At 44.9% G+C, this 18,934-nt stretch overlaps 1 protein-coding gene across 1 annotated transcript in view; it reads left to right on the forward strand.

Annotated features, from left to right (window-relative positions):
• The window catches only part of cdh13 (cadherin 13, H-cadherin (heart)), a 266,521-nt gene that overhangs the window by 231,233 nt on the left and 16,354 nt on the right, over nt 1-18,934 (forward strand). Inside the window, exons 9-10 of the mRNA XM_080437656.1 lie at nt 6,513-6,695; nt 7,527-7,780. Of these exons, the coding sequence (XP_080293782.1) occupies nt 6,513-6,695; nt 7,527-7,780 (437 nt within the window). The remainder of the gene's footprint in view (nt 1-6,512; nt 6,696-7,526; nt 7,781-18,934) is intronic.

Consider the following 18,934-nt stretch of genomic DNA (forward strand, 5'->3'; position numbering starts at 1 on the left):
CGGCTGCTCTACCTCCTGATACACTATCGCCCTACCAAGGAGAAGCACAGGATGGGTTGTAATGTTGAGTTGTCTGCTTCATAATAGCTGTTGTCAGGGTTTGAGACACAACCGCCACCACCACCACAACCAAACCTCTCCCTGAAGCCCTCCCATGATGCATTGGGGTGTCAAGGCTTGTGAGATGGGACATTTTCCAGCTCAGAGGGCTAAGCGGGGTTGTGTCCTGGTTAATGTTCTCATTTCTCACAGTAGAGGAGATCCATTTACTAACACCATGGAGAAATGGAGCTTTAAAAAAAATAACAAGTGTTTGAAGGAGATAAGACCGCTCATATAAATCCGTTATCCCCTCGACCTCCACGACTGCATCAAACCAGCCCATGGCTAATTTTTTACCTCACACATGATGACCATAATCATATGCATGTGTGCGTGCGCGTGTGTGCCTGTGCCTTTGCACTTGCGTGTGTGTGTGTGTGTGTGTGTGTGTGTGTGTGTGTGTGTGTGTGTGTGTGTGTGTGTGTGTGTGTGTGTGTGTGTGTGTGTGTGTGTGTGTGTGTGTGTGTGTGTGTGTGTCAGTGACATTGCACAAGCAGTGCTTTTACTTTATAAATTATTCAGTTAAATATTCTTCTAAGAGCATTTCTTTTCAGACAACTTTTCCAAAAGCGTATTTCTAGAAGAATCTCCTGCTGGCGTTCTGTGAAAGCACCAACACTTATAGATCAAATGAATGAAAAAAGATAAAGGTGTCTCTTCAGGCTGTTCAAAGAGGAAGAGGAAACACTAGAGTGTAGCAGTGGTAAATGAAAGTTGAAACTGAGTGAAAGGTACAAAAATGAAGAAAGAAGAAAGATTGAAGGAAACAGAGAAAGAGTAAAAGAATACTTTAATAGAGAGAGTTGCAGAGAGGAGTGTTCTACTTTACCTGTTAAGATTCACCAAGTAGAGAAGAGAACTGCTGTTTGATTCATCAAGTATGGAAGAGAACAGCTGGTTGAGGCTTTGTGTTATGATCCAAGTAGAGAAGAGAACTATCTTGTTGAGTCTTTGCATGACTCACCACTCAACCCCAAGCTGCAGAAATTAGCCAGCAGGAAGTCTCCATCCCACCTCCATTGCTAAGGGGTGATCCTCGTAATTTAGAAACCGGATTAAGAATTGAAAACATAAAACTAGACAACCTACAAATGTAAATACAGTAGCTGAGTGGCATGGCGTATTGTCTTTCATTTGGAGTGTGTCAATATGATTGTTTTGTGGATGAATTAAAGGTCATTACTTGTCATGATTGCTTGATGGCATAGATGGTAAATGGAAAAAAATAATTCTGAAGCCCACGTTGCTCCTTCTCAAATTGCACCATTTTACTCATGTAAAAACACTTTTCCAGTTGAGTAATGTGCAGTCCCTTGTGCTGTCGAAGCAGAGCACACAGTAGGTGGTTATTCAGAGCGTTACCCTTCGGCACCTCTCTCACTTTGGAAGGGAATTTGCAGCTTGCAGCAGCTCTTTAGAAGTGACATCCCGGCTTTTACTGGTAGCAATTGAAAAGTTCTATTTAACTTTTGTACTGCTCGGTTAAATTGATGATACACTTATAGTCAGTGACAAAAAGAAATGAAATACATATGGAACACACCTACAATTTATTCCATTACAGTCTTTGAAATCCCATTCCTGACAGGTGTAAGATTTCACCCAATCCCCTTTTAATCTTCTGTTTCATTCTACCTCAGCAAGATATTTCCTCAGGATGGATGATTCAGTGTAATCTGCAGTATCACACAACTTTTTATTTTATTTTATTATCAGGCTAACTTATTCTTTCATGGCTGTCTTCTTCTTCAGGGGACCGGGGACCACAAAGTGATTCATTGTTTTCATAGCGAGTTTCTAATCGTGTTCATGAGGCTGGGTAACAAGAAACAGATTATTTCAAATCCCATGGTAGTTCTGTCATCTGGAAGGTTGATAGGTTTGCCCGAGGGTTGAAGATGGATGTTTGTCCTGATTAATTTTAACTGCCAAGCCCATGCTGTAGTTATATTATCTACATAATGTTTACTGGTGTCTCATGTACACAGTTTCACTCTGGGATAGTGTGCTACTCTTGAGCTTTGGCAGCGTGCCTGGCGTTCTACCAGGTGAATTTAGTTGGGTGTTCTTCAACTAACAGCCCCTATTGTTACCACAACAAAGAGATGGACACAACATGTCCTCAGTTTGTCTCTTTTCAGTTCACCCTCTCCATTCTCTCAATGCCAACATGATGACCCTGCCATGCCAGATAGCTGCCATCATTCCCCACCAGCCTTCCTCCTCTGTGTGTCCCTCTCCTCCTCTTCTTCCTCTTTGGTCCTCTAATGTCACGTCATGTCTTAGTGGTCTATTTCACCATACAGCCCCTCATAACAAGACCATGATGTGGCTTATCAACTCCTTGTCTGTCTGTTTCTCTCTCTCGCTCTCTCACCCCCTTTCTGTCTCTCTCTCTCTCTCTCTCTCTCTCTGAAGTGTCTGTCTCGCTCTCTCTCCCCTATAGAATATGCTTCCCTGCCATCCATCTGTCCTGCTGATAAACACATTAGTGGTGATGGGTGCAGCACCATGCAGGTGCCAGTGAAGCCTTGTCAGGGGAATGGCTATATCATACAATCATGAAATCTCATTTTGCATGAAAGCTTTTTGTCTTTTTTAATCACATGGATATAAGGATCAGATGTGGACACTTCGCAGGTGGCATGCACACCACATGATCACGTTTCTTTCATACTGTGTATCGTCGCTGTCCGGCAGAAACCTCTCTTGTTCTTTTTTCTTTTCTTCTTCATACAAGTGTGTCATACAAAAGTAGTGAAAACTAGAAAAAGTGCTCCTCGGAGCACAGGTCTCCGCCAGGTCAGGTAGGTTATTGTGGCCTCCTGGTGGCGCTATAATAGGCCAATGTGAAAAGGGTGCCATTTCTTCTTAGGCCTTGCACGGCAATCGGACACTGCATTCATGATTTGAGGCATTTTGTTCAAAAAACATTTGAGGCATTTTGTTTTGCTAAATTAGACCTTCTGGTGGCGCTATAACAGGCCAATGTCAAAAGGGTGGCATTTGCTCCTCAACATAGTGTGAATGTGCGTGCAAAGTTTGACCGCAATCGGATGCTGCATTCATGATTTGCGGCATTTTGTTCAAAACAAGCCACTACTGCAAACTTTAGATGTCAATCTTAGCCAATCAGGATGGAATGTGAAAAATCAAACACATCCGTCTTGATCACATGACTATAGAGATCATGTGTACCGATTTGCGTGAAATTTGGATCAAATCGGAAGGAGTAATATACAAAAATGGGTTTTACATAAGTCGGCCTCCTGGTGGCGCTCTAAAAGGCAGATGTGAAAAATGCAGGGCAAGGTTTTTTCCTTGACCTCTAGGGAGTGCGCTTACAAAGTTTTACACTGATCGGTGCAGTTATAGGTAAAAACACGAATGGGCCTGTTATAGCGCCACCATGAGGCTGATTTCAACATTTTCAAGTGGCATTTTCTTCCTCTGCATAGTGGGAATATGCATGCAAAATTTCAAGGAAATTGCATGCTGTGTTCATGATTTGAGGCATTTTGTTCAAAACGGAGCACTCCTGCAAATTGTCGTTTAATGACTATAGAGATACTGTGTACCGATTTACGGGATTTTTGGACAAAATCTGTAGTAGTACTGTCAAAAAATATGTTTTGCACAAATCGGCCTCCTGGTGGCGCTATAAAAGGCCCATTTGAAAAATGTGGGGCAGAGGTTCTGCTGTGGCATCCAGGGAGTGTGTGTGCACAGTTTCGCTGCGAGCAAGCCAACGGTGCCGGAGATTAGCTGTCCACAGACAGAATGACGGACGGACGGACGGACGGACGGACAGGGGGCAAAACATACTCTCACGCCATGCCTTTCGGCCTGGCGGAGACAATAACAGATCTACAAGCTCAAGCTTGTAGCTATTTTCACTATTTGACTTTGTTCTAAAATAATAATAATAAAGGAAGGGTTTTAGACTTACAAGGTTTGCACCCAACAGTGACCATATACTTTTACTTCCCTATAGCAAACCTCTTCAAGTTATTTTAGAGGTAACAGTTCTCAGAGACAGTGATGGATGTGCTGACTTTTGACAATGATGACTAACTTCTTTTACCTTGAATTATTTTCCTGTGATTTCCTGGAGACAACTGACTGCAGTCTACTTTCCAACCTAATATTTCTTCTTTCTTCTCTTGACATGAAATTGTCTGCCGTCTGAACAACCACGCTTTTCCTTTTCTTTCTTTCTATCTGCAAGGAGGAATTTTGTTTACATGTGATTCACTGTAAAGTGACTCATAACAATGACTTTAGTTTGGAACCACTTTAACACAGTTATATTATACTTTGTTGACCAGAGTTGGATGTCGACTCTGGTAAACACACCTAAACTCATCTAAACTCTATTAACACATGCAAAGACATATATCTATATACTGTACGCCTGTTACTGTAGAGAGGCTTCCAGAGCATTGCAAACATATCTGGTTTTGAACGCTAGATATTTTACACTTCATGTTATGCCCAGTGATGTCATCACTAGGCAGTTCCATTCTGCTACCTGTAGGGTCACCTTTTTAAGCAATTTCCATATAATTATATGAAAAAAGAAACTGATATTGTTGTGTAGATATGGACCAGTATCTCTTTCCATGTTGTTTACGTCCTGCTGTGTCCAAGGAAGTCATTGTGTCTCTCTCCATGGCACTGAAACGTTTACAGTCTTGCTGTGTTTCCAAGCAGGTCACTGTGTCTCCCTCCATGGTGCTGAAGCGTATATACCACAAGAGGTCATTATGTCTCTGTCCCTGGTGCTGAAATGGTCAAATTCTCCCTCTCTGCCTCTCACTTTCTCATTAGGTATGTCTATATATGGGTCCTGTGATGCAAATCCCACAGGAGCGGGCGGTTTCAACTTTGCTGCAGGTGGGAGCGGGCGGTGGAAAAAATAAATAAACTGCTGGTGCGGACAGGAGTGGAACACACATTGTGGGAGTGGGCGGTAATTGTCAGAAATCCAGCAGGACTGGGCGGGAGTGGGATTAAGTAAACAGTCCTGTGGAGGGCTATACATCACTGTGTCTGGATGTGTTTGTGTATGAAGGTTAGTAACAGTGTTATAGTGGTATTTTTAAAAGTAGGGGGCGCACCTCAGTTAGGTCCCATAGCATGGACAGACATCCCTACCGTGGGTCCATTGTTTGTTTGGTGGTTTACAGGGTGACAGCACAAATGTATTGACAGATTAGCTCTGGCCAAGTCTGCTGTCACTAGGTGTCGCCAAGTCTCACACGCACGCACGCACGCACGCACGCACGCACGCACGCACGCACGCACGCACGCACGCACGCACGCACGCACGCACGCACGCACGCACGCGCACACACACACACACACACACACACACACACACACACACACACACACACACACACACACACACACACACACACACACACACACACACACACACACTCTCTCTCTCCGCCGCCATATAAATATTTTTTGAACACATGCATATGCATGTTCTAATCTACACCATGCATAGCATTATGTAATCACAAACAACCAGCTCTCTCATTAAGATTTCTATGAACGTTCCACACTTTGTCTGCTCAGACTTCCCATCACTTCTCACCATTTTCTCTCTACTTTTCAGTCGTGGTATTTTATGAAGGCCAGATTTATGGTTTAATGTTAGTGAAGTTCTCTCTCTCTCTCTCTCTCTCTCTCTCTCTCTCTCTCTCTCTCTCTCTCTCTCTCTCTCTCTCTCTCTCTCTCTCTCTCTATCTGCTCTCTGCTTTTTTGTTTAGGTTACAACACTGCACACAGCATTTGTCTCTAGAACACATGATGCACCCAAAGACAGATTAAAAGCCTGTATAAGAAATAGGAGTTAATGTACATAGTGGTGTTAGTGAGGCAGAAATCATTTAGTGTTCCTGTGTAAAGATGTCTCCTAGCAGGGCCTCTTTTCTAGTACAGTATGTTAATTATACAGATGCTAGGTTTGCTGTTTACCTGCTAAGATAGTTACATTGCAGCTCTTCCATGTTTTCTCAGCAGCACTCTAATTACATTTAGCCTGTCATTTGGTGACTCGGGTTCATGCTGCCTACTCAGATCTTGCACTTTGTACGTCACACTCATTTTAATAATGTTGAGTTATGATAACTGACAGAGAATAAAAACAGATAAATATAGATAAAAAAGGAGATGAAAACTTGGACACCCTTGTTCTAGGCCACTTCTGACTATAAGCCACTCCGACCTAGTTATATACACGTAGATATGCATACAGCCATGTCTTTGTGTCTTTGTTTTTATAATTCTCAAACAACAGAACCTCTTATCAATGATTTCACTGATGGTAATTTGACATTTTTTCTCCTCATCCATTTACCTCATCCACCACCACCACCACCCCCACTCAATCCCAGTTTGAGGCCTACGTGGAAGAGGGTTCGACAGGCGTAGTGGTCAACCTGACGGTAGACGACAGGGACGACCCAGCCACAGGAGCATGGAGAGCCATCTACTCCATCATCAGTGGAGACTCCACCCAGAGCTTCCAGATCCACACCAACCCAGACGACAACGAGGGCATGCTGTCTGTCGTCAAGGTACAGTATTCAAATAGAGTATGAAGGATACAATGCAGTGGTTCTTAACTCCAGTCCTTAGAGACCCCCTTGTACAGCTGGTTTTATATCTTACGTACATAACTGCTTTCACCTGGTATCATGTTATTCTAGATAATCTGGGACTGGTTAGACTTGAATGCAGTTTACTTGCTAGTAGGATGGAAAACCTGCAGAACAAGGATGTCTGGAGTACCAGAGTTAAAGTCATACTGTATAACTTCTCAATTAAACAAAAGTTATTTTCGATATAATCTTTCACTTGTATATTTTTCCACAATAACCACCCATGTTTTTGACAACTTCTCTAAACATAATTAAACACAATCTTTATTCACGAGTGTCTGCCCCCGACACTCATGCCAAAATGATAGGCACTTTAGAATGCACCGGAAATGTATATATTTCTGTATTTTACATTGAGTTACAACATATCTTCTGGTGCTATAAGCCCTCAGCATTCCTTTTTGATCAGCACTTCCGTATAGACAAACACTGTAATGACACTGGAGCTACAAGAAGTGTCGCCAAAAGACTACTAAGATAAATGTTACACAGTATGACTTTAAAAACCACTGGTCTAATTGCCTTGTGCTGTCATCTCTAGAATACTTTCATTTGAGAGGATGTGTGTCTAGCCTTAATACCGTTTCCACAAGATGATAATTATGAGGTGCTATTGTCCTACATCTTACTCATCTCCACTTTATTCTCCATGCCAATAATATTCTCTCCTCTCCTTATTCCATCACCATTCATATCTCTGCCATCTTTCCTCCAACTCCTCCTGTTCCATCGAATCTTCTTTTCAAGCCTCTGAATTATGAAGCCGCAGAGTTGCACACGCTGCTGATCAAGGTACAGAATGAGGATCCTCTGGTTCCAGATGTGGACTATGGCCACAGCTCCACTGCCACCGTTCATGTCAGGGTCCTGGACATCAACGAGGGACCCGTTTTCATCCCAGACCCTTTGGCAGTCACCCGAATGGAGAACATCCCTGTGGGCAGCTTAGTAGCTTCACTCAATGCCACGGATCCAGATATACGACAGATACAGAGCATCAGGTACGTGGCTTGATGGTAAATTGATTTGAAGCAAGTTGCACAAAGCTTTTGAAACTGTGTGTGTCTTCTGTGAGACAGAAGCAATGAGATCAATAGGAGAGAGATAGAGAGCACATGCGCCCAGCCGTTGTGTTTTAATAGGTTAAATGTTATCCATCTTATAAATAATTCGTTTTAATTAAAAGACTATGTTCAGCAGTTCACGTTCAAAGGGTTTTGTATACATACACCAGCCATGGATTATTCTCCACATGTGTGCCAAGTGGTTCGATCAAGATCATTTAGCAGATGAAACAGTGTCAACCAATGAGAATATTTGCCTGCCAGGATGTTGTGCTTCTTTTTTTACACTAGACCTGTGCCCGTCGGGCACCGGCCTACTCGAGAATGATGCAAGTTGGGAACCAATACCCGTTCTACGTACCGTCTGTCTGTCTGTGTACCTTCTGTGCCAATATGGAGATCTCTGTGTCTGTCTGTCTGTCTGTCTGTCTGTCTGTCTGTCTGTCTGTCTGTCTGTCTGTCTGTCTGTCTGTCTGTCTGTCTGTCTGTCTGTCTGTCTGTCCCTCTTATGCCCATATATGGAGATCTGTACATCTGTCTGTCCTTGTCCTTTTATGGCCATGTATGGAGATCCCAGATGTTATCAGTATTATGGCTATATTATATGGGCATGCCCATAATGGGGGGCTTTGCTATTCTGGAAAGTCCCTGTGCAGTGAATGTGTGCAGAATGTATGGAGAATGTCTGAAGAGCGCAAACTGACTGTGGCAAGTGGACTGACTAAGTAATCAAATAGCAGGTTTGGGGAATTCGACAGGTGTGGGGAATTCAAATCAAGCTTAGGCTGGGGTTGCCATGGCCATCATTTGGGCCACAGCCGGAGCCTTTTCTGGCGGTTCTGGACAACCGCCTATCCGACCGACTCGACGCCGGTCACTTCACTGCCTTTAGTAGTCTGTGAAGCGTGTGTTGAATTTGAAGTCGGTCGGTCGAACGGTACGTGGATTACAGACGTACATACATACATACATACATACATACATACATACATACATACAGAGATTCTGTGATTTTAATGTAAGATGTACACTGTTTGCAAAGCTTGAAGTACAAGCGTGCCTATAATTCTGTATTGTATGAGTCAATAAAGACCATGAACCTTGAACTTGTGTTAACTACATTGACCCGGGCGTCCCTATTCTGGGCAAATGTTAAAACATTTTCATTTTTTTTTTATCATGTTAAAAAATAGTGCAAACGCATCACGATGTGACGGATTGTGTGCTTGCAGATTGGCTTCTTTTTTTTCTCGCAATTTGTTGAAGAACCAAGTATACAGGGCTTAAATGGCTAATCGAGAAACAAACTTTTATTGGTTATTATACAAAGCCTGTTAGTTTATCAACTCCTTCTTGTATGTATAAGCTTTTAGCCTCAGGTTAATGTATACACCATTTCTCTGCATTATGTGAGGTATAGACCTCATTTCAAAATGCTCTTATGTAAACAAATCAGGATTATAATGACCTTTGGGAGATAAAAACCTACCAGATCATGACTACATAATTACTAATGCTGCATTAATGTGCTGTAAAACTCACTCACTGTCTCAGCATCAAATGCTACATAATGTGGATCCACTCTACTGGACAGTGTGTAGGAGTTAGAACCTGAGCTCATAAAGCTTTGATGGTCACCGGTTACAGAAACCATATAAACTTCACGGAGAGTTCACACCAGCTAGTCTGATCTCAGTGATTTGACCAGGTGACAAACTTGATTGAGTCTTTCAGCTGCTGCTGAGTTGTTGTTTTTTTCATTGTGGTCTACCTTTAAATCCTCTGGGAGTCTTACAACTAACAGTTAAAGTTAAGAAGAACCAAGCTAAATTTTTGTTTGATTGGAAGCATTGGAAACAATTATTGCACAATTATTTTATGGGATGAGTTGTTTCTTTACTCTTGTACATGTATTGTACCTTCGCCTTTTATGTCTTTCCTAAATTCCACCAGCATGTTACCTGCAGTACCCACAGTGACAATACTCTTGACCACTGCTACACACCCTTCAAAGATGGATACAAAGCTCTCTGCCGTACACCACTTGGAAGCTCTGACCACTGTTCCATCCAGCTGCCTCTGGCCTACAAGCAGAGGCTTAAAAGGGAGCCGGCAGTTGAGAAGGAGGTCCGAATCTGGTCGGAGGATACAGACTCTGTGCTACAATTCCGTTTTCACCATAAGGACTGGGGGATGTTTAAGGACGCCCCTGAGAATAATGTCAATGAACTTTCAGGCGAGGTCCCCACACTCCAGGAACTGTACAAGAAGCGGTGTGTAGTCAAAGCCCAGTGCATCATCAAGGACAAGCACCACCCCAGCCACAAACTGTTCAAACCCTTAGAATGACCGCGGCCGGGCAAGGAGGCCTACCGCAGGCATCAAGGGCAACACCACCAGGTTCATGAACAGCTTCCACCCGTCTACCGTCAGACAGCTGAACAAGGCATGATCACTGCATGTCGTCAGGCTGGTCTTACTGGACTTTTTTTTTGCTCTTCCTCATGGACCTACCTGCGGATTATACCAGTGTCAGTTACCTTATGTGGATTATTCGGTCGACACGCTCTGACACTTGATAGATATTTGTTAGTAGAAGAAATGCATTTTTTAGTATGAGATTTTTCTAGGCTAGTTGAGAATAAGAAAAGGATAACATTATACTGACTTAATCTGTTCATACCTCCCTATAGGAGGCTGAGTAGGAAGTGATTGTCTTATTTTTGTACTAGATGGAAAATGTCCAACAGTCTTAGTTCCATTATGAACAGCAGGTTGCCTTCGGATTTATAAACCATAAGACAACACAACTGTAAATGGACAAAATATAATAATTATGCAGTCATTTATCCACACTGCACCTGAGTCTGCCAAACAGCTGAAAAATAGTTGTTTGTATAGAAATGTTTGCTGTGTTTAGGCAGTTGATGTGCAAAAACAATAATTCTAATCCTCTGGCACTTTTCTGGCACCAACACGCCCATGAAACACAATAAAATCTTTTTTCAGGAGCAGAGAAAATGAATGGTGTTACCAGAAGTGTTAAAGTGTTAAAAGCTCAACATATTTACTTGCATTTCTATTTAATTCCTCCTTTAGAATACCGTTCCCAGTGGGAGTTGTATTCTTCAGAACCAACAGAACATCAAAACACACAAGTGGTGAGAATTACCACATCAAACCCCCCAAAACTTTTCAATATTCCCCACCTATTACCTTTCAAACAATGTAAATCACATAAATCATGTATCTTTGTCAAATTATGACAATCACTGATTCGCTTTAAAGCTGGAGGCTGCAAGATGATGTTTCAAAGAGCCGTAACAAGCAGGAACAGCATGTCCATGGAACTCTGCCTTTTCATTATAGTATCATTTCTACCCAATCAAGACCGAACAAGAGGGCAAGCAAGACCAAATAGGGTCAGACATGGCTTACCAGGGGCAGACAAGACTAAACAGGGCCAGACAGAGTTAATTATGGGTTAACCCAGCCCTTCCTCACAATTCTGTTTAATTATTTTTCTCCAGACCAACATAACAATATTTATTTTTTCTCAGTCTTGCTGAGGCAGAGCTTATTGTGTCCACAAGGACTTAAAATAGCATGCATTAATCGTTAACAATGAACATTACTGAGGCAGTTCCTACCAAACCTCACATAATGTTGCAGTAGTTAATGATGTGAATCTCATCCGTCATCCCCATTCCCAGTGCTTTCATACAGCTCTTGATGAAGTGAAAGGAAAATCATCTCAGAAGCAGATATAATTAACTGAATGGATGAAAAACATTTCACCTGAATGTCATGGCGTGATTATACATTTTTCATGTTGTGAATTAGCATTAATCAAAACAATGTAGTTCTACAAAGTGTCTTTCCTCTACTATTCTATCAGTGCCTCCAGCTTTGACACAGTATATTTGCAGTATTTCCTGTTTTTGGGCGTACACACACACACACACACACACACACACACACACACACACACACACACGCACACACACACACACACACACACACACACACACACACACACACACACACACACACACACACACACACACACACACACACACACACACACACACACACACACACAGACAGACAAGCATTGCATAATTACAACAAATAAGATTCTCTTTAATCCTGAACAGAATGTTAGCCAAACTGTTAGCCTCTGAGGGATTTGTCTGATGTTTTGCTGACTAGCTTTTCTTTAGCCCTCATTGCTTTTTTTTGTGCTTAAGTCAGCATTGAGCGGCATGGCTCTAGTGGTCACATTCACTGTGGAGAAGGAGATAACTTCTAACTTACTGTGCTTAGAAGAAGTACTTAAGGGTACTACTATACAGTACACTGTATATTTAGGTTGTTTTCTTCACCTTGCTTTGAAAACAGAGTGAATCGCATACAGAGCTGGGTCATCCATTATTCAGCATCTACCAAGACACCTTCACTTCTCACTCCAATCATTGTCCAGTTCAACAAAATAAAAGAGCCAGAGACATCAGAGAGAGGGACAGGGGAGTGTAGAGGACGTTACACTGTGAGATATCTTTGTGGTGGCAAGGCAGGGAATTGATCACAAAGGAGAGAGGGGGAAAGATGAACAAGAGGCACAGAAAAAAGAAGGGATGAGAGACTGTGCGCTTATAAGGGGTGTTGAGTTCAACAAAGGTGACGTGGCAGAAGCAAACTAGAGGTTACGTAGGTAACCCCGGTTCTTTTAGTTTGGGAGTGAGACACTCACTATGGGAAACAGCGCCATCTGGCGATGAGTACAGAGCTACACAATACGCTCCCGGGGCCCATTCATTGGGCTAGAGGGTATGTCACGTGACCGGTCATGCCCTCCCCTCCACCAGAGGGCATAAGAGGCGCCGGCCGTGACGTCAACTTCCTCTTTCACACAGGTCCTCTGTTCGCAGTGGCGAAACAAAGGAGTGTTTGGTGAGTGTCTCACTCCCAAACTAAAAGAACCGGGGTTACCTACGTAACCTCTAGTTCTTCTTCGTTTTGGTCGTGAGACACTCACTATGGGATCTATAAACCCCCCGGAAGCGTTAAAAACATCCTACCCCCAGAAAAACCGTACATGCCCCTACTGGCTCAGGGACCCGCACACGGCGGGCCCCCTGCCTTAGGGACGCCCAGGCCCACCTGGCCTGGACACAAGGGATGAGATAAAAGAGACCCTGACAGACCGAAGTCTGCCTTACTCAGCTAATAGAAGACAAGGTCCGTCACCTACCAACCATCTAATAAGGGAACAGGGCCCCCCTGCTCCCAGAGACCCAACAGATCGTTAGCCCCACGGGATCACATCAGGAGGAGAAAAGCACCTCAAGTAGATGAGGCTGCCACGCCCAGGACTGCGTGCGCCACTGAGGAGGCCGCCACGTCCAGGCTGTAGAAAGCTGCAAAAGTCGAAGGAGACGACCAATTAGCAGCCGTGCAAATCTCCTGGACCGAAGCCCCTCTAGAGAGGGCCCAGGAGGTAGCCACTCCCCTAGTCGAGTGCGCCTTCAGTCCAACAGGTACTGGGGCCCCACTACTAGTATAGGCGAGCCTTATGGCTTCAACAATCCATCTGGAAAGCGTTGGCTTGGCAACCGCCTTCCACTGGTTACCCCGTCCGTAGGAGACAAACAACTGTGTTGACGACCTACTGGACGCCGTCCTCTGACAGTAGAGCTTCAACGCCCTTACTGGACAGAGACAGTGCAACCGCTCATCCTCCGCCGAAGCGAAAGGAGGAGGATGAAAAGCAACCAATTCGACCGGAGCCGGTGCAACCACTCCGGTCTTGGTAACGAACGCCAAGTTTGGTTTCAGCAGAACCCGTCTGCCATCCCCAGAGAACCTCAAGCACTCCGAACTCGCAAGATGCAGCAATTGAAAAAGAACATTGAATTTTGGAATACTTTACCCATATCCATGGTTGGTCGTATTAATGCCATAAAGATGGTCGCTCTGCCTAGATTTTTATACATCTTCAATTGTTTACCGGTGTTTATACCTCTCCACTATTTCAAAAAGTTGGATTCCGTTGTTTCATCTTTTCTTTGGAGTAACAAATCTGTGAGGATAGCTAAAAAACATTTATGTAAGTCTAAGGCAGCAGGGGGCTTTGGACTACCGCAATTTAAATTGTACTACTGGGCAGCCAACTTGTATGCGCTGTCTTTTTGGCGCAACTGCCTATCAGCAGAAGATGTAAATGGTCCAACTTGGCTTCAGATTGAGATGGCTTCAGTCGGTGTTACCTCTCTTCCTGCGTTGCTTAACAATCCAGCCAAGCGTAAAATACCACCCTACATAACCAACCCTATTATACTTAACTCTTTAAAAATATGGAAACAAATTCAGTCATTTCTTAATCTGCCCAAGGTGCACTTGGATAGTCCAATCTGTCATAACCATGCCTTTCCTGCTGCCTTAACAGACTCTGTTTTCTCTACATGGAAGAACAAAAACATAGTAACTATTAAGGATCTGTATGCAGAGGGTAACCTCTTGTCTTTTCAACAACTACAAAGGTCTCATAACCTGCCAGCAGCACACTTCTTTAGGTTCCTTCAGATCAGGAACTATCTTAGGACTCATATACCTAACTTTATACATTTACCAAAACACAACACACTAGACAGTATTCTTCAGCTTACACCTGGTTTTATGGGTTCAGTTTCCTCTTTCTATGACATTCTACAGGCTTCTGAAGTTGTTTCCAGTGATAAATCTAGGTGCGACTGGGAGAGGGATTTGGATATTACAATTTCGGAAGATGTTTGGGAGTCAATTTTGGGTAACATACATTCCAGTTCTATAAATGCCAGACACACCCTGGTCCAGTTCAAAGTGGTGCACAGACTACACTATTCGAAGTCAAGGCTTCATGCCATATATCCCAATACCTCTCCCTTATGTGATAAGTGCAAACAGGAGACCGGCACACTTGCTCACCAGTTCTGGTTCTGCTCAAAACTAAACACATTCTGGTCACTTATTTTTGATTATATTTCAAAGGCATTGAATAAAAACATTGAGCCAGATCCACTACTGGCTATGTTTGGATCCGTGGCATTCAATCCCTCTATTAAATCATTCGAGGGTCAAGCCATTTCCTTGTGCACACTGCTGGCCAAATGTTTAATTTTGCAACAATGGAAATCTGAATCTAGTCCTCTGTTCCAGCAGTGGCTTAGAGACTTGGGCAATGTCCTACACATGGAGAGAATGCGGTATGCAATCATCAAAAAAGATAAGGTCTTCCTGAAAATATGGCAACCCCTGTTGGACAGGTGGTCGTTCTCCAGTGACGGAGCCCGTGCTCGAGGTGGCCCCTCAAGTGTTTGAGAACAGTGTGGGTTGAGCTTTCTCTGTGCCTCGTTTGTATATCACAAGCTGTCATGTCATCTAATTTGATACTCTTTTGGCTGAGTTTTTTTTTTCTTTTTCCTTTTCTTTGTTTTTTTGTCTTTTTCTTTTTGTCTTTTTCTTTTTTGCCCTCTTTCCTGTACTTTTTAATACATTGTCAATTGCAACCTTGTGAGGGGCGGGTGGGGGGGTTTGTGTTTGTCTTGTGCGTTTGTTTTTTGTTTCACAGAAAATCTGAAGAGTCCTTTGTCATTGTTTATTCTCCTGTACAACTGAAATCTTCAATAAAAATTATGTGAAAATAAAAAGCACTCCGAACTCACCGAGAGTGCCTGCAGGTCACCGACCCTCTTGGCCGTAGCCAGGGCCACCAAGAGGATAGTCCTCAAACTCAACACATCGAGGCTCACAGTCTCGAGGGGTTCAAAGGGGGGAAGGCAGAGTGCATTCAGCACCACCGCTAGACCCCAGGTCGGAAACAGAGGCCTGTTAGTCGGCCTGGCCCGTCTGGCCCCGCCCATGAACCGCCGTACCATGTGATGCTTGCCAACCGTCCCGACCTCGAAACCTTCGTGACAGGCGGAGATGGCTCCCAAGTACACCCTGACCGTCGAGAAGGTCAAGCCCTGATTCAACCTGCTCTGCAGGAAAATCAGAATATTGCGTACCGGCGCCCGAAAAGCCACCACCGGTGGTGACTGTTCCTGGCACCATGACACAAAGATATTCCATTTTATGTCATAGGCAGCCCTAGTGGATCCAGCCCTGGCCCCCTGAATAGTAGCTACCACATCAGGGGGCAGGCCGTAAGCATCTAGATTTGCCCTCTCACGGGCCAGACCCACAGGTCTAGGTCCCGGGGGCTGGGGTGGTTGATCTCGGTCCCCACCTGCGTCAGCAGGTCCGTTATCGGAGGAAGGGACCAGGGCTCGGCGTAGAGCAGAGGAGTTATCTCTGATCTCCACACGCCCCATCCTGGAGCAACCAGCAGCACAGTCAGGCCCTGGAGCCTGACCCTCTCCAACGTTGGGCGGATCAGCTCCAGCGGCGGGAATGCATAAAGCAGTTCCCTCGGCCACCTGTGAGCCATCGCATCCAGCCCCAACGAGAGATCCGTTGCCTTCATCGAGAAAAAGCGAGAGCACTTCGCGTTCCCTGCTGAAGCAAACAAGTCGACCTGGGGTCGACCGAACCTGGACCAGATCTCGCGCACTGTTTTCGTATTGAGTGACCAATTCGAATACCAAAGCCTGCCCCTGGACAGTAGATCCGCTCCGCCGTTCTGGAGGCCCGGAACGTGGACCGCCCGAACCGACAGTAGACGTGAATCGCACCACATCGTCAACTCTCGGGCCAGGTCGTCCAACACACGGGAGCCTAAGCCTCCCTGTTTGTTGATGTAGCACATGGTCGTGGTGTTGTCCGTCCTCACCAGGACATGACAACCAGCTCCAGGTAGTTTATGTGGGCCACTCGTAGATCGGGGCCCCACACTCCCCTGGCCGCACGACCCTCGTAAACGGCGCCCCAGCCCGTCATGCTGGCGTCCGTCGTGACTACCCTCCTTGAGAGCACCACACCTAGTCGGACACCTTCTGACAGAAAGGGTGCTCGTGACCAGGGTTCGAGTGCCTCCATACACCGTGGAGACACTAGAACTCGCCGAGACCCCATGGTGGGCGGGATGTTGAGATCCCGCACCCACCTCTGAAAAGGTCTCATAAGGAGCCTGCATAGGCGGACCAGGTGTATGGCCGAAGCCATGAGACCCGCTGCCTGCAAACACAGCCTGTACGTGACTTTCTTTCCTACTTGAAAAGACCTCACACAGGCTAGGAAACTGTCTATCCTCTCCTTGGATAGGCGTGCCACCAGCGTAGTTGAATCCAGTGAAAACCCTATGAAAGAGGTTTGTTGACATGGAATCAGCACGCTCTTCTGAAATTTGACGGTGAAACTCAACGACGTCAGATGTGAGATAGCTATCTCCGTGTGTCTCGCCACCTCTTGACTGGAGACTCCTGCCAAGAGCCAGTCGTCGATGTAAGTCGACAGACGCATCTCCTGTCTCCTTAATGGAGCTATAGCCGCCTGTGTGCATTTCAAGAACACACGGGGGCTCAGGGACATTCCAAACGGGAGGACTGTGTATTCGTACACTCGTCCCTCGAAACCGAAGCGCAGAAACTTTCTGTGCGGTGGGTAGACATGAATGTGGAAAAAAAAAAAACATCCCTCAGGTCTATGCTGTCCACCGGTCGCCCTGACGCACCGTGCGTAATAACGTCGCGGTTGTCAGCATGCGAAACTTGAATTTCGTTAGAAATATGTTGAGACCCCTCAGATCCAGGATGGGTCGTATATCCCCCCCCCTTTTTCTTGACTAGAATTTTTTTCGAGTAGAAAAACCCAGTCGTTTCTGGTCGGGAGAAAAATCTCTAATTGCGCCTTTTCTTAGGAGGGAGAGAACCTCCCCTCGTAAGGTTAACGCCGCTCATGATTTGTGTGCATGGGGTTCTCATCTTAAACAAGCTTAGTGCTTAATGAGAGTTCCAGTTTAGTAGACCTTATATTGTGAATTTGTACTTCCATGTACTGTTAAGTACTGTCATGTACTATTCTCATGTCTTACCAAATAAACTACATCAATCAATCAATCAATCCGCCCCTCGCCTGTGAAAACAACACCTTGTCTGACATAGGGGGTTTTGCGGAGAATCGCATCTTGTAACCCTTCTGTATGGTGCGAAGCACCCAAAGCGACGGGTGAAAAGTTTTCCATTGCGCCAAGCAGCGAGCTAGAGGGTGGGGGAGGAGTGCTGCTGTCACTCGTCCTACAGACCGGCCGGTCGTTGTCATGGAAACCGGTGACGTGACCGATCGCTCCGGTGGGACCCTACGTGAGGTGCCACTAGAGACGGTATAGGCGTTAAATGACTGACTGGGAGATTCAAGGAAGTCACGTGACCCCGCACGCGATGCCTCCCTTACGTCAACCTCCGGCCTGGATGGGTTGTAGTCATTGTAGTCATTCTGTCTACCTTCCGTGCGGCCATTTTGTGGAAACCTCTCACTAAAATGGCGTTTTGGCGCCCTCTCTCGGATGGGAGGATTGGGAGGCAAAAATAGCGTGACCCCTGTAGCAAGGTGCAAAGGCGCCCTCTGGCGGACAGGGGTGATACTGAATTTATTGCCTGCATTGGTGATTTTTGCATTGGTGTAGAAACACTCAGTAGGTTTGTCCCACAAGTGTTCGGAAAACCGCTAACGGGTTTACCGAGCACTGTGGGCTCATAGGGGGACCACCGAGAACGGGAGGTCGCCAAGTAGGTGGCTCCCGTTCTCCCTGGTCTTACATGCAGGGTTGGAATAAGACAAGGTTTTGTAACTTGCGGTCTGGACAGGTTGTAATCATCTTGCCTACCTGCCGTCCGGCCATCTTGTGAAAACCTCTCACTAAAGTGGCGTTTTGGCGCCCTCTCTCGGATGGGAGAATTGGCAGACAAAAACGGCGTTGCAAAGTGTGGTGACAGTAACGACATAATGGCACAATGACAAGCAATATAACAATATATTGACATAGTGACAGGCATTATATGTTGTATACCAACAGTATATGGAAAACCGAGAGCCGTTTTACCAAATACTTTTGGGCTTAATTACGTGTAAAAGACATATTGGTACAATGACACGCATTATATAACAATATAT

This window comes from Gymnoscopelus braueri, assembly GCF_963280865.1.
Source record: "Gymnoscopelus braueri genome assembly, chromosome: 9".
Classification (NCBI taxonomy): Eukaryota; Metazoa; Chordata; class Actinopteri; order Myctophiformes; family Myctophidae; genus Gymnoscopelus; species Gymnoscopelus braueri.